This window comes from Eubalaena glacialis, chromosome 5 (assembly GCF_028564815.1).
Source record: "Eubalaena glacialis isolate mEubGla1 chromosome 5, mEubGla1.1.hap2.+ XY, whole genome shotgun sequence".
Classification (NCBI taxonomy): domain Eukaryota; kingdom Metazoa; phylum Chordata; class Mammalia; order Artiodactyla; family Balaenidae; genus Eubalaena; species Eubalaena glacialis.
In genome coordinates this window covers 73,838,256-73,858,990 of record NC_083720.1, presented here as the reverse complement: position 1 = coordinate 73,858,990, position 20,735 = coordinate 73,838,256, and the positions used below count along the sequence as shown (strand labels likewise).

The window sequence follows — 20,735 nt, the reverse complement described above, 5'->3', positions numbered from 1 at the left end:
ACGTACTTGACGTTTCCTGGGTCAGAGGAGACTGGACTTGGGAACAGAGAATTAGCAAATAGTGAGAACAGCTCGGAGAGCTCAAGAGCTGTGTGGAGGACGGTCAGTTATCATTAGGGAACCGTTATCAGATTTTTGGTATGATGTGATAAAGCATGTTGTAAGATTTGTCCAGGGGTCATCTAATAAGACAGAGCTTCTCACACGTCTGTATGCACGTGAGTCGTCTGGGGATCTTGTTCTGGTTCTGAGTCTGGAGGTGAGGGTGAGGCCTGAGATTCTGTATTTCTAGCAAGCTCAGATGACGATGCATGTTCTACGAGGACCACATTTTGAGTAGTAAGGATTAAAGTAGGGAGAAAAAAGAGAGATCGCTTACTAACCGATCAGCCCATTTCAATTATATATATTACTAAAACATACCTATAAAGCATACTACTGAAAAGTTTTTTTCACTTATTTAACTCGTACTGTGTACTAGGCCTTTTTAAAGTGCTTTATAAATTTTAATTTACTTAATCCTAACAACCGTATGAAGTAGGTGACGTTGTCCCTAATTGCAGAAGAGAAAACTGAGGGGAACTTTCCAGATGGCCTAGCTAGTAAAAGTTACATCTACACTCCAATCCAGACCGTGTCGTTGGAGTTCTAGTTTAGTTCTAGATTCTCGCTCTTAATCGCGACTCTATATACTGCTGGTTGAATATAGAGAACGGGGAAGGCAGAATAAATGATGAATCCTGGGTTTGAAGGCTGGCTGAATAAAGATATGAGGAAAATCTTAGGATGATATTAATTGAAAGTTTCCATTGAAAGAGAAACTGATTTATAGAAAGGCAAGTTATCTTTTGCTTTTCTAAAAAAAACCCCAAAAAGGTAAAGGAAGTAGATAACTTTATGGACACTGTTAAACAATACATTTAGGTCATCCTAATTAGATATAATGTTGAGGGTTAGAGGGAAGATAGAACAGTACTTATAAAGCTGATTAATGTCTGATTGCTGATCAGTGTCTATTCAAATTAAGATTGTGCTTATTCATCTACCACTTAAAGTTGAACTTACTCTGATAAAATTTGTCTCAAGACAAGTTTGTGAGATAAAAATTGTGCTTTTTCTTTTCCGAACAATTTCTTTTGTGACAGGTGAAGAAAGTTATTGTATATTTAGGTAGAGACAAAACAATGCAGTTGCTAGAAGAACTGGTGAGTGAACTACAGCTGACCGACCCTGTCAGTTCAGGCGTCACTCACATGGATAATCCCCCATATTACCGCATCACTTCCAGCTATAAAATCCCTTCTGTCACCTCAGGTGAGAAGTCATTTAAAACTGACTACTTTGTATAAAAAGAGAAGCTTTCCATAATTGTTCATTTTAGCAAGCGTTTGCTTTCAACATCATCATAAAGAAAACAAGCAAACATGAGTCATATATCTAATTAACCGGACAAAACTTTGTAAATCCTCATGTGAGTAAAGAAATTTGTAAGGATTCATAATGTGATAAAGGGAAGCATACTTACATACTTATTTAGAACTGGAATATACATTTATATATCTCTATACAACAAATGCTTTTTTAAAATGACTATAATTAGTATGTAAATACAGAAAATGCTCACTTATTGAAAATTACTGTGTAATTTCATATTATAATTATTTGGGCATATATTATACATAGTATCCAATCACATGAGTGTATATACTTTTATGTATACCCATATACTTAACAGTTATTATAATATTTCGAGTTGAAGAAACTATATCACTGAGGGAATAACTTTCATTGAAAATCAATATAATATCTGGGCTATTGTAGATTAAATTTCTATGAACTTCTTTGCCATTCAGTTTATATTAAATGTTTTTGTGATGTTAATAACGTTGTATAATTAGAAATCTCTCATACTGTATAATTTATTTTTGTCATCTATTTTCATCTTTTTGTTATACTTTCCAAGAGGTTTCTAATAATGCTTCTATTGAATTTTTCATATCTGCTAGAATGTTTTTAATTCCAAAGAGAGGTTTTTTAATTAGAATTTTTTTAGGAACATCCTATTCATGTTTCATGGTTGGACTATCTTCTGTATATTTGATAAAATTTTCTACCAGCGAAAGTTCCTATTTTCTTTATATTGCTGTGTTTTTGTTTTGGTTTGTCTTAGTAAAAGCTTTCCTCAAAAGCCTACCAATTCTGGATCTGTCTTTTCATAAACAGTTCATTTAACAGGCATATTAAAAAGTTGATTGGATGTTCTGTAGGTATATATGGAACTTATTTTGTCCTTTGTTGTATGATGATTTCGTCGATGCAATTATACATAGGTCTTTTCTCTTGCAGTAATCAGATTCCCCAGAGAAAACTCTTCTAGTCCTCTGCCTAGAGTAGAAGGTGTAGGGGTGGGTGTGTGTGTGTGTGTGTGTATACCAATACATATAATCCATACATACACACACTTGCACAGAGTCTTCAAGCCTTCTGGTAGCCCAGTGGTGTAAGAAGGGTACAGGGGGATCCAATGGCAAATGTATGTATGTATGTATGTATGTTTTCACTTAGTCTTCGTATCCTCAGTAAAGTACTTCCTCCTTCACCTGTATGTGGTGTGCCCTAGTCCAGAAATCCTCTGATTTACTGTCATCAGAAAAGACTTCTGGAAGTGAGGAGAGAGAGCTACCCAGTTACAAGAGGCAGAGGGATAGATCTTGGGAACCAGCTACTTATGAAAGAGATTTTCAACCATTCTTGCCATTTTTAGCACCTCCTTCAACCCCTACTTCCAGAGGTACTTGATGCCACTAATTCCTGACCTTTTGGAGGTTCAGCAGTATAGATACGGAAGCTTCTTGTTTCCTCCACTAACAGCTCTGGATTCAGCCTTCTTAACACTGGATTACATCCTGTCCATTTGTTTTCCAGTATCCATAATTTTGTTGCTGTTGTCTCCTTACCCTCTTGGTCGTTAAGAGTACATTCCTTTTTAAAAATCACCTTCTTCTCATTTTAGTGGAGTTTTGACATCTATAATTTGAAATCTTTTGTTCTTATTGAGCTATCCTAGGCTTTAAATTCATAGATACTGTTTTATTTATGATTACAGGAACTACTTCTAGTAGCAATACAATGGTAGCTCCCACGGATGGCAATCCCGATAATAAGCCCATAAAAGAGAATATTGAAGAGAGGTAAGTACTTCTCTGTTCTTCATTAGCCTGTCAGTTTGACATATACAGATTATCATCAGCATAAATGACAGCTTCTGCATTGGAATGTATATTTCATTGTGTTAAAATTCTAGTGAGAAAATATATTTCCATATTGGAAATTTTCCACATTGACTATTTTAACATTAAAGATGCTGGCATGCTAGATTTTTTAATATGCACTAATGGATGAATAGGTGGAGTATGGTCAGTCACTTTTTGTGTTGCTACATTTTTAAACTTTTCTAAATGGATATTTACTCTGCCTGTTTTATATGGAATAGGTTTCATCAACACATTATTATCACAACAATTTAAGAAAAATCTTCAGGTAGAAATAATTGACTTCAAAGCTTAAGCTTCTGAATTGTAATGTGGAAATTAATATATATCATAGTAAACTTTAGTATTTTGTGTACTGTGTTCTTTTTTAAGCATAGAAAGTAAAACATAAAGTACAAATACCACTTTACCATGACTGTGACTAACTCAATGATCATTCCCATAGCTATGTGCACCTAGACATCTACAGTGGACTAAACAGTCATTTAAATCGTCAACATCACAGACTAGAATCTCGATACAGTAGCAGCTCTGGAGGATCTTATGAAGAAGAAAAAAGTAATACATTCCAAATGTTTTTTTTTTAATAACTGCAATGGCAAGGTGTATTATCATTATATTAATGTTAATAAATATATTCTTCCCGGAAATTGTTTTTAAGAAGGGTATTTAACTGCCACTAGTGGTGTTCCAACATAATCTGAAATGTCTTGATTTTAAGAAGCAACGTAAGTGGGGGAAATATGTTTCAAAAGCACAGGTTCCCTGTAGATAAATCAAAAGGAACATAAGAATTGGTTCTCAAGAAGCATCATAGAACAGACATTGACCAACAGGCTGCTTTTTTGAACAGATTTGAACTTTCGTGGGATTCACGTTTTACTAAAACGTTCTCCCTCGCAATTGCAAAATGAATAATGTGTCCGAGTCTCATTATAACACTAAGGTAGGGTAGAATAGAAGCACAAGCCTTCAGACTGGAAGGGACCCTGAAGATGATCTGGTCCAATCTCCTCATTTTGCACACGATGGAACTGAGGTCCAGAGAGGTTAAGTGACTTACCCACGTCACACAGAACTCACATTTCCTGATGGCCTTTCTTACTGCACCCTGCAGCCCCACTGTGGTAGAGCAGATTTGCTTTGAAGATGGGTTTGTGTTGGCCCTATCTCAGGAAATTTAGAACTGAGTAACTTACCAGAAGGCCCTTGTTACAAGGCAGCTTTACCTATAATGTGGTCTCATAGCTTGGACATCAATTGTGGAATCATGATGAAGTGCTCATGTAGTTTTGCTTTGATTTAAAGGATGGAACCTGAATTGATATCTCTTTTCTCTCTCTGATTTGCTTAATCTGATAATATTTGTACCCATGTCTGCCTAGCAAACATATGTCCAAATAGTGGGAAATTCTTTTTATCACTTTCCAGTGCTATAAATAGTTGGTGTCTTACTAGAGTTTGCTTATATTGGCGGAAAGTAGATGGTGTAGACAATGAGATCATTTTATCTTGATAGGTGACTCAATGCCACTTTATTCTAATTGGCGACTGAAAGTGATGGAGCATAATGAAGGAGAGCCACTACCCTTCCCACCAGCTGGAGGCTGCTGGTCACCACTGGTGGATTACTTGCCTGAAACGTCATCACCTGGATTACCTCTTCACAGGTGGACCACAGTGTCATTCCTATTTCATATGAGCCAAACCACTGCTTAACACTTCCAGCTTTCTTTACGCTGTCTGACAACACACAACATAAGCAACCTTCTTTCTTTTGATACTGCAACAAATTCGATCCGTGCGTTTAGATTTTAAGAAATCTAAAAACTCACACTTCTCACTGTTTACAATTAGTATTACTAAATCTAATTCTGCTGCTGCTGCTTTTCTGGGTGTCTGGCATAGTTACTTGACCTTTCTGGGACCCAGTTACTACATCTGAAAAATATTATTTTATGGTAGTAGGCACTATTATTTTGAATTGAGTTAAGCTGATTTCTATTTAGCAAAAATCACAATAGAACAGTTACTGCATTCTTTCGAAATGTATTAATGTACCAAACGTGTACTGAACACCTACTATGTGGCAAGCAGTGTGCTAGGCCTTAGGGTTGAAGATGAAGAAAATATGGCCCTTGACTTCAAGGAGCCCTTAGCCAGATAGGTTTTATCTAAAACTATCACGTAACGGTTTCTTCAGCTGTATTTCTTTTCTTCTTTTTTTCTTGAGAAATTGTATTTTTTCCATAAAAGACAATATTAAAATCTTCAAGTAATTTGCATAAGATTTTCTCTAGGTTTACTCTAGTGACACATGAATAATGCTCTTGTTTGTCATAGGTGTAACATAGCCGTCATCCTTTTGACGGATCTCATTATCGATCATAGTGTGAAGGTGGAATGGGGAAGCTACCTCCATCTTCTTCTTCATGCAATCTTTATAGGTAATACATATTCGGCGCTAATTCCTTCATTTTATATTTTTGTGATAATTGAAAGTCAGTATAGTATGTTTGTTTGCTTTTTACACGTTGTATTTTATTTTATTTTTTAGTTGAGGTAGAGTTGATTTACAATATTAGTTTCAGGTGTACAAATAATGATTCAAAATTTTATAGATTCTACTCCATTTATAGTTATTATAAAATATCAGCTACATTCCTTGTGCTGTGCAATATACCTTTGTACCTTATTTATTTTATATACAGTAGTTTGTATCTCTTAATTCCCTACCCCTACCTTGCCCCCCCGCTTCCCTCTCCTCACTGGTAACCAACTAGTTTCTTCTTTATATCAGTTAGTCGGCTTCTGTTTTGCTATATTCACCAGTTTGTTTTATTTTTTAGATTGCACTTACAAGTGATAACATACAGTGTTTGTCTTTTTCTGTCTGACATTTCACTGAGCATAATACCCTCCAGGTCTATCCGTGTTGCTGCAAATGTCATAATTTCATTCTTTTTTATGGCTGAGTAGTAGTCCATTGGGTACATAGACCACATTGTCTTTATCCATTCATCTGTTGATAGACACTTAGGTTGCTTCCATGTCTTGGCTGTGGTAAATAATGCTGCTGTGAACATTGGGGTGCATGTATCTTTTCTAGTGTTTTTGTTTTCTTTGGATATATGCTCAGGAGTGGGGTTGCTGGATCATATCGTTGCTCTATTTTTAGTTCTTTTGAGGACCCTCCATATTGTTCTCCACAGTGGGAAAGGAGATATGGTTTCAAGAAAGTTTCTTCATATTTCTCTTTCTATTTTCTGTATGTTATTTCCATGACACTTTTTACCGTGATTCTTGTGGTCTAGAGCAGAGTTATTCCTAGCCTCTCCTTTAACCACAAACAAGTCTATTATACCCATTCCTATCATACAGCCTCTCCCACTGCACAAAGAAACACACATACCCTCCAGCACGAAAAACTCTGTAACTGTAGCAAGAGTAAAATTAATTTACCTCTGGGACTGGGAACTTTCCGAGTAAATGGAAAATTGAGACGGGTACTTAGTGTTTCCCAAAAGAATTAGATTGTGGGCAGTCTGATTATTACAGCTAAAACTCCACTGTGCCCTCTGTAACAAACATGTGGGATCCATCACATCAGCAACACTTTTCATGCTTGTAGGATTGCTCTCCTGAAGCAAGTCAAAATAGCCATCTTCTCCTAAATTTTCCTGATATGTACACATATTATATAGGTACTACTTTCTTCTTTCAGTGAGCAAACATCTCCTGACTTTCTGTTGTGTTCTAGGCACAAAAAATGCTTGCCTTTAAAAGTTCATTTACATCTAGTGTTATGTAACAGAGTAATAGTTTCTAAGAGATTACTAAATTTTAGACATAAAACACACTGGAAATTTGTCTTGATTCTCCCTAGTCCAGTGGGACAATAGGCTATTGTAAAAGTGTGTGCACGCTCTAGGCCAATAAAGAACTTGACTGATGTACTATGTCATCTTTCACAAAATATTTTATATAATTTCTGCTTTTCTTTTTAAAATATGAGTTTGATAGCAAGAATACTCATTATTTCTCTTTACTGATGATGATTTTCTACTGTTCTCTTTAGGGTTTGACCACTGCCACCCTGAGGTGTATGAACATTGTAAACGCCTGCTTCTGCACTTGTTAATAGTAATGGGATCCAACAGTAACATCCGAACTGTTGCTTCTGTCCTTCTCAGGAACAAGGAGTTTAATGAGCCCAGGGTGCTTACAGTCAAACAAATTGCACACTTAGATTATACTTTCACAGGTATTTGCTTTAAAAGTACAGTTTGAAACTGGAACCGTACTTCGTTAATTTGGGATCCTGCATTAGAGAACGTCAACTGAAGTTGAGATACTAGAGAATATTTTTTAATGTAGTTTTATTATTTTAAGTACCATTGACATTATTTATTAATTGATAGAAGAAGGACTTAAACTTGGAGTATTTGAATCTCTCTTACCTTTAAGGGTCTTTGTCATAAAAATGTTAAACTCTGCACATGTAAGTTAAAGGTACAATGAAAGAGTGGCTTAATTTGTTGAGCACTGGTTATGACAAAGATGGTGAACTTGTATTAGATTCCCCCTACTCTCAAGATCTGAAAAATTGACAAAGGAAGACATTTAAAATTTTTTAAAATTTTTTATTCACTCAGTTATACTGATTGCACTTAAAATGTTGTACATCTTGAAGTCTAGTAAGTTCCAAATTATGTATTTTGAAGTAGTGAGGTCCAAATTAATGAGACTTTAATGTAAAATTTATTTCACTGTTGATGTGAATTTGTTTTACTTTTCAAGTTATATTTTCTTTTTCCCTAATAGCCCTAACTTATTTATTTCATTCATCAGTATCATCAGGTTTATAATAGATGATCTAGAAAATAATTGGTTTTTAAAAATTGAAATAAAATTACTTTTTTTTTTCCTAATCATATAATGCCAGATACAGGGTTAATACGTTTTAAAGTTACTTAAAGCCCTGTTATTTACTTAAAAACCTGTAGTTAGTGAGAAAACATCTATTAGTAAACTTATTCGCCTTTTTAAACCATGATTAAAAGATGAACGGAATAAAGTTTACTGCCTTTTTTTATGTTAAAGCATTTCTATTCAAAATTCCATAGTTTGGTGTTTGTTTTTAAGGCTCCTTTTGCTATTTTGTAAATGTGGGCATTAGTAATAACCTTTAGAATTATTTAATAATTGACATAATATCAATATTACAAATAGACATTAAAATTTTCCTTGTTTAAGTAAAGTGAAGCAGAAAGCATAGAATCCTTAACATAAGAAATTAAAAATCAGTTCTCATTATAGAAGTGTGAATGGGAACCTATGTTGAGGAAATATGCCAAAATATTAGGAAACTGCCAGTTTCAACTTTGTTCAGCAGATGGCAGCACAGGACTGCATAGTAAGTCTAAATCGTTAAGTTTGACTGAGAGGCTCCGAAAACAACGTTTGCTCAAAAACTCACTCAGTGTAATTGGGCGCTTGTGAGGCTCACTTCTTTGAGGGTTGTGGGAGATTGCTTCCGTCTGGGCATTCACGCCCGTGTCTCTTTCAGCAGGTGTTAGCGATTTTATACCTGATTACCAGCCCTCCCCCATGACCGACTCAGGGCTCAGCTCAAGTTCTACCTCCTCTAGTATCAGCTTAGGAAATAACAGCGCTGCCATTTCACATCTGCACACCACCGTCCTCAGCGAGGTCGACATCTCAGTAGAGCAGGATGGAAAAGTCAAAACCCTCATGGAATTCATTACCTCAAGGTAACATTTGCAGCTCCTACCATTCCTGATGCATAGCTGTGTTAAGTCGTCATTTCATTTGTCAGCTTCCGCGAACCCTATTTTGTTTTCCAAAGGGTCATTGATTTGGAATAGGCAGGTTTGTATTGTGCGATATTTAGAAAATTTGATGCAACCAAAGACTTTCTTCTTTTGCTCACACTGTTATACCTAAGGAGGGCCTTAATCATGACCAGATACCAGGTACCCAAAGAGGATACAGTATTATCTGAATATATATTCTGCCTTCATTAGCTACATTAACATTCAATCTTCAAATATTTATTTATGGCCTACTCTTTGCAAAAGCACTGTAAGTAAGTAAAGAATAAACGTAGGTGGGGAGAAAGGGGCTAGTATACCATAGCAAGAGCAAAATCACAGAGGTGTGAGAAAACAAAGTATATTTGGAACTGGTGAGTAATCCAGCCTGAGTGTAATGCGGAGGAATTTCTAGACAAGCTGGAGGGCCATGAAGCCCTGGCCGGAGGTTATAGATCTTTTAAGAAAGGAGACATTAGCAAAAATCTTTGAGCTGGATGGGGAGGGTGGAGGACCCAATTAAATAAATGTGTTGAGAAAATCAGTCTCATAGCAAAGTATGTGATGAATTAGAGGTGTTAGGGACTAAAGGCAGCGTGACCACATCTTTTTTCCAGGGCACTTCGGGCCTATGGCAATAAGGGGCCTAACCCTTACTAACCAAGCTGGTGAGTGCAAAGATATTTTAAAGAAAGAATCGACAGGTAGTTTTAACTTATAAATTATTTTATTTGCATTACAATCTAAATACAGTCTAGCCTCTACAAACTAGACTGTTTTGACCTGTAATACCTAAGCAGTAACCAGTACTCTTCTCACTTGGCAAAATTTGCCATCTTTTCCTGCTACCTCTGAGAGAATTTGACTGTAACAATGGAAGACTTTGAAATTATACGTAACTTGGATCTTCCTGTATTTGCTCTAGATCATTACATATCCAAGTACATAAATAGTAGCAGTAGGCTGTGTGACATGCTGTTTGATTTATTCAACTACTATCCTTTCTAAGTGCAAAAGCACATTTTAGGTGAGTATGAGTAAAACTTAATTAAGTTTAAAAACCAAGGGAATCATGTCTGTTCTCTGTTTTCAGAAAAAGAGGGCCCCTTTGGAACCATGAGGATGTTTCTGCCAAGAATCCTAGCATAAAGAGTGCTGAGCAGTTAACTACGTTTTTGAAACATGTGGTTTCTGTTTTTAAGCAGTCAAGCTCAGGTATCCTTTAATAATCATTTCAGATAGTATTTACTTTCAAGCAGATCTTTTAGTGTGATGTCAAAACTTCTGATAATGTTTAGCAAAAAGTTGACAAGCTGACATGTCTAAATTTTCAAAAGTTTTAGACAGGTTTTCTTTTTTAACTTACTAGTGATAACAGATTTGTTTTGGTTGAAGAAAAATTGTAACTACTTAAAAATAAGAATGCTACTTTGACGCTCTGGGGTTCTTAGTTTGGTGTAAGACGGCATAATAAAATTACAATACAATTGTTTATTATGAAACAATTATATTGAAGGAACATAGGTAGAGGTGACAAACTTTTAAATTATTTTTTTATACTGGTATGGGCTTCGATGATCTAAAATTTAACACATTCTGAAAATTATAGTAAAATGTATCTAAAACGGTGGTTCTTAGCTAGGGATGATTTTGCTTCTCAGGACGTTTTGCAATGTCTGGAGACATTTTTGTCACAATTAGGGGGCGCGGGGCAAGTGGTTAGTACTGGTGTCCACTTGGGTAGAGGCTAGGGGTGCTGCTACATAAACACACTACACAGGATAGCCCTCACAACAAAGAGTTATCTGGCCAAAATGTCAGTAATGCCGGGGCTGAGAAACCCTGTTCTCAGGGATTACTTCCCTGGAGATTAGAATGAAGAGTCATCTAAAGTGCAGATGGAATTGAATGAAAAGAAAAAGCCTTGACTTTTGAAATATCAGTGCCCACCCAGTTTGCCAGGTATTGTGCTGGCACCGGGTTTAACATGGTTATTAGCCTCTGATCATAACCCCTATATATATGCTGAAAAACAAGCACTTACTTGTTTCCTTTGCTTTCACAGAAGGAATTCATTTGGAACATCATCTTAGCGAGGTTGCTCTGCAGACAGCACTTTCTTGCTCTTCTCGACACTATGCTGGGAGATCCTTTCAGATTTTCAGGGCCCTTAAGCAGCCTCTTTCGGCAACTACACTTTCTGATGTTCTCTCCAGACTTGTAGAAACTGTAGGGGATCCAGGAGAAGATGCACAGGTAGTTCATTCAATTCTTTCAGCAAGTATGGAGCACTCCTCGTTGTCAAGGACTTATTGCCAAATGTAAATCATGGCAGGTAGAGCAAGATAATGGTCGTGTAGAATTACTGATGTCAGATGCTAACAAGCAAAGAATTAAGAAACAAAGTTGTGTAATTAATAACATACTAATTGAATTAAATAGTGCCTATCAGAAACAGCTTTATCAGACACACCTGGATATTATTCTGAGATGCCCACAAGGTAAAAGAGGAATTTAAAGTTAGATGTAAACTAGAACACTGAATTTCATTTGTTAAGATAAATTAAGTGAAATACTGCAGTAGAGAGCTTACGTAGGTCTGTACAGACTCATGACTTTATTAACACTGTTTTAGACACTGAGGATACAGTAATGAACAAGACAAAGTTCCTGGCATTCTGGAGCTCACATTTCATTGGGGAAACAAGCCTTTAATCCACCGATAATATATAATACAAGTTTACTTAGTGACGAATGCTGTGAAAATAATAAGGTAGAGTAACAGGTTAAAGAATGATGAGGGAGAGGATTTTTTTTTTTTTTTTAATATGATCATCTGAGAAGAAGAGTTTTGAACACATGTTTAAATGAAGTGAGCCCTGTGATAATCTGGGGAAGAGGGCAGAGGGAAATAGGACTAACAAGTGCAAAGGACCTGAGGCAGAAGCAATCGGCTTTTTAAAGGAACATCAGGGGAATTCCCTGGCGGTCCAGTGGTTAGGACTGACTCGGCGCTTTCACTGCTGGGGCCCAGGGCTCAATCCCTGGTCAGGGAACTAATATCCCGCAAGCCTCATGGCTCAGCCAAAAATTAAAATAAAACAAAATAAAGGAACATCATGCAAACCAATGTGGCTGGAACGTACTGGTTGGGGACCTCCAGAGTCAGGAGATTGATGAGGTAAGCAGGTCCAGATCATGCGAGGCCGAGGAAGTTCTGGTGAGAGGTGGGAGTTTACTCTGAATTGATGGGAAGCCACCCATTGGTTTTAAAAGGAAGGTGATGGATATGACTTGCTTTTTTAAAAACTCACTCTGGAGGCTAGGTGGAATCCTTAGAAAGGCAAGAGAGGTCAGTTAAGAGGCTCTTTGTAAGAGTCCAGGCCAAAATGATGATAGTTTGGATTAAGGGAAGCTATGGAGGGAGAGAAAAGAAGTCAGATTTAGGATTTATTTTTAAAGTAATATTTTCAAGATGCTGATGGATTCAATTTAGGTGTGAGAGAAAGAAACAAGGATGGCTCCTAGATTTCTGGCCCAGGTAATTTTGGGTGAATCGTGTTGCCATTATAATCAGTTTATACCATTAGTTTGATTCATTCTCATCCACCAGCAAGATCATGTTGTTCAAGAGTTTATTTTGTAATATTAATTTGGAGTTTGTTCTATTTTGAAATCTCATCAGGAAGTGCATTGCAGTTTCTTCTTTACAGAGTATGATTAATTAAGATCTGCCTTTTTTTCTAGGGATTTGTGATTGAGCTTCTTCTCACGTTGGAATCTGCAATTGATACTTTGGCTGAAACCATGAAGCATTACGATCTTCTTTCTGCCCTTTCTCAGTAAGAACTGAAAAACTAGGCAACCGGTAGATTTGTATTTAGACCTTCAAGAGCTAAATATGTGTAATACTATATTGTTCTAATATCGGCAGTGAGAGTACTACCCCTAAATTCACATGGATTGCCGGTGGGAAAATGAGCCTCAGACAGTGAGACGTGTGAAAGCTCACGGGGCTAGTATGCGGCAGTGCCGTTCCTCTGACACACTAGTCAGAGACCTTTCTGCTGTGCTACTCGGCTTCAGCCTCAGTGACAGGCTGTATTACTGCCACACTCAACATCCTCTTGTCACCCCAGCAGGCCAGGCTCCTCGGGACTCACACCTTCCACATATTGTTCCTTCTCCCTGGACCAGCCTCTCTTCGAACTTTGTCTTCCTTGCAAATCCCAAATTGATTTATCCTTCAAGTCCCATCTTAGTATCACCTCCTAGCTAAGTATTTCTAACTGCCCCAGGGGAATGCTAAGCATTCCATCCTTTGGGATCTCACAGTATTTTCTTAATATTTTCATAACGGCAACTAACAGGCTCTAATTTATCCATTTCCATGGACTTTAATATTCCTGGCATTTTGCATACTGCTGGCACAGGTAGAAAGTATTCTGTAATTCTTTTTTAATCAGTGATAATTAGATGTGAGGGAGAAGGAGAAATCAAAAATAAATTTTTGAGCTTGGTTCTTTTGGAAAGAATGTGAATTGACAGAAATAGGGACATCAGGACCTTTGAGTCTGGGGGTGAGACAAACGAGGCTTGCTTTGGACGTAATATGTACTAAATCCCAGAGCTGAAAGTTATCAGTGATAACTATAGCAGAATTTTCGCTTCAAATCAAACCTCACCCAACCCAAAGTAGCCACAGTGGAGAAGATACTGTTGTACATTTTAATAGGGAGGAAAGAACTGAAATTGGGTTAAGCAAAGTCAGATATACTTAAAAATGATTTTTCCTGGTAACAGTTACCATTTTGCAGTGTTTTCAAGAGTACAATTAATGTAGCAAAAGAAGTGATTGTGCATGGATTCATCATTTTTTTTTTTTTCTTTTCTTTTCTTTTTTTTTTTTTTAAAGAACCTCATATCATGATCCTATAATGGGAAACAAGTATGCAGCTAACAGGAAAAGCACTGGACAACTCAATCTAAGCACAAGTCCCATTAATAGTAGCAGTTATTTGGGATATAGCAGTAATGCCAGAAGTAACTCTTTGAGGTTAAGTTTAATTGGTGACCGAAGAGGTGACCGGCGGCGGAGTAATACACTGGATATAATGGATGGACGGCTCAACCACAGCAGTAGCTTAGCGAGGACTCGAAGCCTTTCCTCCCTGAGAGAGAAAGCCGTGTATGATGTGCAGCCCACTACTGAGCCTGCCAGCTTGATGGCCACCATTTTTTGGATAGCAGCATCTTTATTAGAATCGGATTATGAATATGAATACCTCCTGGCTCTCAGACTCCTCAACAAACTGCTGACACACCTGCCTTTGGAAAAGTCAGAGAGTCGAGAGAAGATTGAAACCGTGCAAAGCAAGCTGAAGTGGAATAATTTCCCAGGCCTTCAGCAGCTCTTCCTTAAGGGTTTTACCTCAGTCTCCACCCAGGAAATGACAGTGCACCTCCTGAGTAAACTCATTGCTGTCTCCAAACACACGTTGGTGGATCCTTCCCAGTTGTCAGGTGATGTGACTAGATTTGCACCAACTCTTTGCTTTTTTTTTTTAATATAGTGACATGTAAACTAATCGTTGGTTTTGAAATCTACTAATTTCTGCTTTTCCACAAACAGTGATGGTTTTCTTAATATGTGAGATAGCTTAAATTCTTTGGTAAAAGCAAAAAAAAAGAAAAAAAAAAAAAGAATTTTTTTTTTTTTTTAGAAAATCAAGTACTCCAGGAAATAAAAAGAAAATGGTTTTTGTGAACCATGAAAAAAAAAATCCTTTAATTTTTAAAATAATGTGCAATAAAATTGGTTATTGTTTGCTTTTTTTTTTTTTTGATAGGCTTTCCTCTTAACATCCTTTGCTTATTGCCTCACTTAATCCAGCATTTTGACAGCCCAACTCAGTTTTGCAAAGAAACAGCTAGTCGAATAGCAAAGGTAAGCAAATGTGATGCTGGAAGATAACACTTTAGGGAATTTTCTCTGGAGTTTATCTTAAGGGGGGAAATCTCTTAAAAATCCTTTTACTGTCACTGCCTATCTAAATTTTTATTCTTTTATGCATATGACGGAGTAATGTAGTAATGATATGTTAGCTGCTCAAATGACAGTGAATAAAATTATTTGTTTAGAGTAGCACTCCTCTGAGTTTGAATCTTTTTCTGCTCTGTTTCCCTACTTTATCCTCTGTCAGTTTCCAGGTCATTCATTTATTTGCCACCAGATACGTACTGAGCACTGGATCAGGTGCTGGAAATACAATGATAATCAGAGTAAATAGAATCCTTAGCCCTATGGGCCTTAGGGTGGCAGTGCAGTCAAGTAAGTAGACAATCACCGTAGAGTCTGGTGACTTTGCAATGGGAGAACAAAATATTCTAGGGACACATAAAGCAAAAGTCTGCCTGGGGGAAGTCATACCTAAGCAGACTTGAAGGGCAAATAAGAATAACCAAAATAAGGTCCCTGGATGAGAAACAAGAGCAGAGCTGAAGGTAGAAATTTTCCAGGCAGGAGAAATTGCATGTGCAGAGGCCCTGCGGAAGAAGAGGGCATAATGTATTTTTTGATTCTGAAAGTTCTCTCTCCCTTTATGTTTGCCTTTTTCCTTCTAACATTCTCTTTATCTTCTCTCTCTGCTCCCTTCATTCTTTTTTCTTCCTTATTTGACTCTTTCCCTCCCATCATATATTTCTTAAACACGTATGTAGCTATTTTTAAATCGTTTGTGAACATTAGTTTAAAAGTTTTATAGCTCTTAGTCTTAATTGTAAAAGAATATGATTTTGACATTTTATCTATTTAGTAACTTCCTCTTAAGAACAATAAAGAAATCACAAATACCTTACCTTCGGCTTAAACTTAATTCTTAACTGATTTTATTTTATATATTTATTTTTTTTGGTCACATTGAGTCTTGGAAAAAAGACTTTTCAGGCTGAAAATACAAACAGTTACAAGAAGGAGTTATAGGAATTTACAAGTAATATACATACAACAGGAAATCAGGTGAACTAGAGGGGGTGACTCAATAGTAATATAAGTAAGATAACCCGGCTAAAGCACTGGGAGAAAAATCAGAGAAGTCTGCAACAGAAGGGAACAAGCAAGTAAATTTCTCTGGAAGAGCTTTTTATATAAGCAATTTTTTTCAAACCTGAGATTCAGTTAGCAAGTAGCACAGCAGTAAATGGAAAGAGCAAGCTTCTAGAAAACCAAATAAAACATCCATCTCTCTATGGCCCACATTTCAATACTGTTAAGTGCAAATTTATCTCTGGGTGCCAATGGAGTGAAAAAATACTACCAACCCAATTAATCACATACACAGTAACAAGAGTAAAAACATTTTCATTATCTGGATAGAAAATATTTAATAAGTGACAAGAAAATATTTAATAAAATTTGCTGTTGAATCCATCCTTATTTAAATTTCTAAATAGATATGGAGAAATTTTTAACCATTTTAAAAGCATGTATTTAAAAAGAAGAGTCATTATTATAGTTAATGGAGACATCTCTTAGTTTTGAAAATGATGGTTTGCGCTAAAAAACCCAACAACATGTATTTGCATTAATGAGGTCTAAAAGTGATTTTTAAAATAACTTATTAAAATGACTTTCATTTTAATATTCTAATAACACACCAATAGGAAAATGTAAGCAAATATTTTATTTTTTTCTACATGAAGGGTAAGAAAGAAAATATAAGGAAAAAAAGTACATTGGCTTATTTGGCGATTTTAAGAAAGTAAAAAGCATAAATCCCTTGATAGGGGAAGTAGAAGCATTTGAGATTGGCAGCTGAAGTGCTGAGTAATTTGTTAAGTGTTGGGTCAGGTGAGAAGCGCAGCGTGGCCGGAAGGCCATAGAAGCCCCTTGAGCTGCAAGCCTGTGCTGTCATGACTGAGGCAAAGCACAGGAAAGTCCCAAATATCTTTTATGTTTTTAAGAAATCAAATATGTGGCTTTCTGTTAGTCATAAACTGCTATTAAGTCTGTTTTCTTCCTGTTGAGCAGCACACAAAGGTTCCCTCTGTGGCCTTTCAGCAAGCTGCAGGATGTGCACTAAATTGATTCCTTAATTGTTCTCTCACTTAAACTGTTGAGAATAATTTTCTGCCATTATGTGCTTCCTCATTATGCAAATATCACTCTTTCTACTGTTTGTGCCCTTGGAGAGCACAGAATTTCAAAATGAGGCAACACTTAGGACAAATATTGTCCTTTTTAGCTATTCATTATGGCAAAAATAGGATGCTAAAAAAGTTTGTTATAAAACGTACTCTTTTCTGGCTCGTATTTTAACCTGGTAATTCCAAAGTTCCAAAATTAAATCTAAGCCATTTGCTTTACTATAAAATTACACAGCCTATTATTCTAAAGAACTTTCTTCGGTTTCAAAAAATAGGTTTTTAAAAAATCATTCTTTCAAAAAATATTCTTTAAGAATATAAGAATTCTATAGGAATGCCTTATTCTTCAGGATAAGATTAAAGAATTCAAACTACAAAAATTTTTGCTGAAGGATAACAAATTTTGAAATTATAAAGTTATGTGGTTTTTTTAAAATAGTGTGATAAATTATTATATTTTGAAATACGAATCAGAAATATCAAACAACTTTTCTTTTTTCTTCCTGGTGTCTGTTTTATGAGTAAAAGGCTAATGGCATGAAAACAACTGCTTTTAATGATTTTATAAAATAACTTCCAAGGTACTGTATTAGTCTCTGCATAGTCTTGCATGCCTTCATATCTTGGGCCTGTCCAGTGATGCTGTCTGCATGACGAATCAAAGTAAAAGTCAGTTATAGTCATCTGAAAGTTGAAAATACATATATTTTAGTAGGTAATACTCTACTTTCTTTATTAAATGCTCTAGGCAATTTGTGAAAATACATACCAAACATCAATAAGATGGAAGAATAAGTGAGGAAAATGAAAAAAAGGAAAACTAAAGGAAATTTCAACGAGGCTGGCCTTTCATGATAGATCAGGCTATAAGACGAAGGTGGCCTTTCATGGTAGATCAGGCTGTAAGACGAGGGTGGCCTTTTTCCAGTTCTTCATTGTTCAGGTGTCCTCAGAGGAGGTTAAGGAACATCCTCACCAGTTACCTCGGGACAGACGGACTATGATGGTGCATTTAGTCAGTAAGATCCTCCCAAACGTTTGTTGATTCGGATTCTATAGTACCGTATTGTGCAAAGTCTAGGAAGTCAGTACACTTTGTAGTAGCCTGTAAATGATTGGCCAAGGACCTTAAGAGCTTTAGGTGATTTCCTTAAGAGTAGCTTGACGTCCACACTGGAGATTGCCATTCACTGGAGATGCAGGACTCAAATGTTTTATCAGTCCTCCAGTGAAGTCCTTTGACTATATCACACAGGTTGAGGCTTCCGCAGTTGACTGCTCTAGTGAGATACCCTGGACAGCTTGAGACTAAAGCATTTCTTCTTTGGCATAGCAGCTCCGAACCCCGCTGAGGAGTCCCACGTTGAGCCTGGCTGTTTAGTTATTTGTGCACTGAACCGTATATAGATTTTACAAAACGAAACACTTTTTACGAAATGACACACAGGGTTTACAAAAACATTTGGGTTTTTACCAGACATTTTACATCAGACTGAAAAAAAGCCATACTTTTTAACACCCACGGAAGTGCTTGACATATTAATCCTCTCCGTATGATCTAAGGCATTCACTTAAGAATGCCCTGTGCTTTTTCCTCTTCTGTTTAACTTCTCTACCGTATTGAAATAAAATGCATTAACTCTTCAACATATATATCTAAATTGATTCATTAAATAAAGACATTTACTATGAAATCAAGTTTAAACTTAACTGTCTTTAAGTGAATGAAATTTTTGTTTGCTTTTTTAGGTTTGTGCAGAAGAAAAATGCCCAACGCTTGTCAATCTGGCTCACATGATGAGTCTATACAGTACGCACACGTATTCCAGAGACTGTTCTAACTGGATCAACGTAGTGTGTAGATACCTGCACGACTCCTTCTCAGATACTACATTTAGTCTTGTGACTTATCTTGCAGAGGTAAATTCACCCCCCCAAAAAAGGAGTTTTCAACTGCTCTGTGGCAAAATTTTCAAGTAGATTTATTTCTAGAAGCAGCACTGATGCTAATTAATCTTCAAATTTTCTTTGAGAGTGAATATAGGTAACATCTTTTTTTGAAGAAAAATATAGGTAATATCTTTCAAGTAAGGAGGAAGTTTTTATAAAGGTTTTTTTTTTTCCATTTTCAGTGTTTATTTCCTCATTCACTGTCCTTAAGTGACATAAAGCTCATAATAATATAAACCTCACCTTTATTTCAAAAGGCAAATGGGTTTTTTCCTGGTCTTGATCCTAGGGAATGGTTATCTTTTTGTTTCTACAAAACCAGCTCTTGGCTTTGAGATCCTTTCTAGAATAGTAATACAGCATGCAAAGTCATTTCTGCTGGCAAGTTTTAATTTTGATGATATATTTCCTTCCTAATGTAAAATATGATTTTGGGGGGAGTAAATAGAATTTTAAAATCTGGTGATAGAACAGCATGAAAAGTCAATACAGTTGACCTTGAACAATGCAGGAGTTCAGGGTGCCAAGCCTCCACACAGTCAGATGCACATGTAACTTACAGTCAGCCCTCCACATCCGTGATTCAACCAACTGTGCGTCCTGTAGTGCTGTAGTATTTACTGTTGAAAAAAATCTACATATAAGTGGACCCATGCAGTTCAAACCTGTTATTCAAGGGTGGACTGTATTTATTTGTTGAAGAACTAACTTCGTGCCTAGAAAAGTAAATTATTGAGTAGAGAGCCACAAGGAGACCCTCAAAAGGAAGAAATTCCTAGTCACTAAAAATGTTTGTCAGTGATACCTTCCTTTTCAGAAAGTTGACCTCTGGCAATTAAACCTAACACACTGTACAAACTTAAATTATTTGTAACTCGATAAACATTTTAAGTATTGCTCGTAGCACTGTTTAACTTAGCTAAGTCACTGATGGTGAGCATCATAAAGTGCTCGGGACTGGTGTGGATTTTTAAGGTGTTGGTTTGGATGGGTTTACTCCCAATCGACTTTATATTTAGGTGAGCCAACAGTGTGAGCCTTCTGCCTGATAGCTTCCTAACCTGAATGAATGCGCATCGCTAGGTTATCTTATACCTAAACCTTTAGGACAAGAGCCAACATAAAGCCAGACCTCCTTACCTGGCTTTGAATTTAAGTGCCTTAGTCTAGCTTTCACTTTTGCGCCACCATAAAGTTCAACACTAAAGTAACACTAGTGCTCCCTGAAGACCCACCCATGGCGTTCTAAGGTCTGGCGCTGGCACAATACAGCCTATTGGGTACCACATATGGGCCATATACTTCCAGTCTACAGAGAGAGTGCTTTGTCCCCAATGTTACTCTTATTAGTGTAAGTTATCCTTATTTTATGATTATTAATAATTCTCAAATTATTACTGACAACAGTACTAAAATTAGTTACATATATTTAAAACTACACATATATAATTTAATTGTCCTACACACCCTATGAGGCAAGTGTTATCAGTTTTATTTTTAAAAATCAAGGCTCAGAGAAATAAGAAACTTATCT

At 36.4% G+C, this 20,735-nt stretch overlaps 1 protein-coding gene across 3 annotated transcripts in view; it reads left to right on the top strand.

Moving 5' to 3' along the window:
* Window positions 1–20,735, top strand: part of FRYL (FRY like transcription coactivator) — a 242,080-nt gene that overhangs the window by 183,262 nt on the left and 38,083 nt on the right. For 2 of the 3 annotated variants that reach the window (XM_061192247.1, XM_061192246.1), the window contains 13 exons: window positions 1,146–1,314; window positions 3,107–3,191; window positions 3,718–3,830; window positions 4,792–4,942; window positions 5,616–5,719; window positions 7,351–7,536; window positions 8,842–9,046; window positions 10,200–10,321; window positions 11,172–11,362; window positions 12,854–12,948; window positions 14,022–14,629; window positions 14,956–15,053; window positions 19,001–19,171. In XM_061192247.1, coding sequence (XP_061048230.1) covers window positions 1,146–1,314; window positions 3,107–3,191; window positions 3,718–3,830; window positions 4,792–4,942; window positions 5,616–5,719; window positions 7,351–7,536; window positions 8,842–9,046; window positions 10,200–10,321; window positions 11,172–11,362; window positions 12,854–12,948; window positions 14,022–14,629; window positions 14,956–15,053; window positions 19,001–19,171 — 2,298 coding nt within the window. The remainder of the gene's footprint in view (window positions 1–1,145; window positions 1,315–3,106; window positions 3,192–3,717; window positions 3,831–4,791; window positions 4,943–5,615; window positions 5,720–7,350; window positions 7,537–8,841; window positions 9,047–10,199; window positions 10,322–11,171; window positions 11,363–12,853; window positions 12,949–14,021; window positions 14,630–14,955; window positions 15,054–19,000; window positions 19,172–20,735) is intronic. The other variant, XM_061192245.1, reaches the window with a different exon arrangement.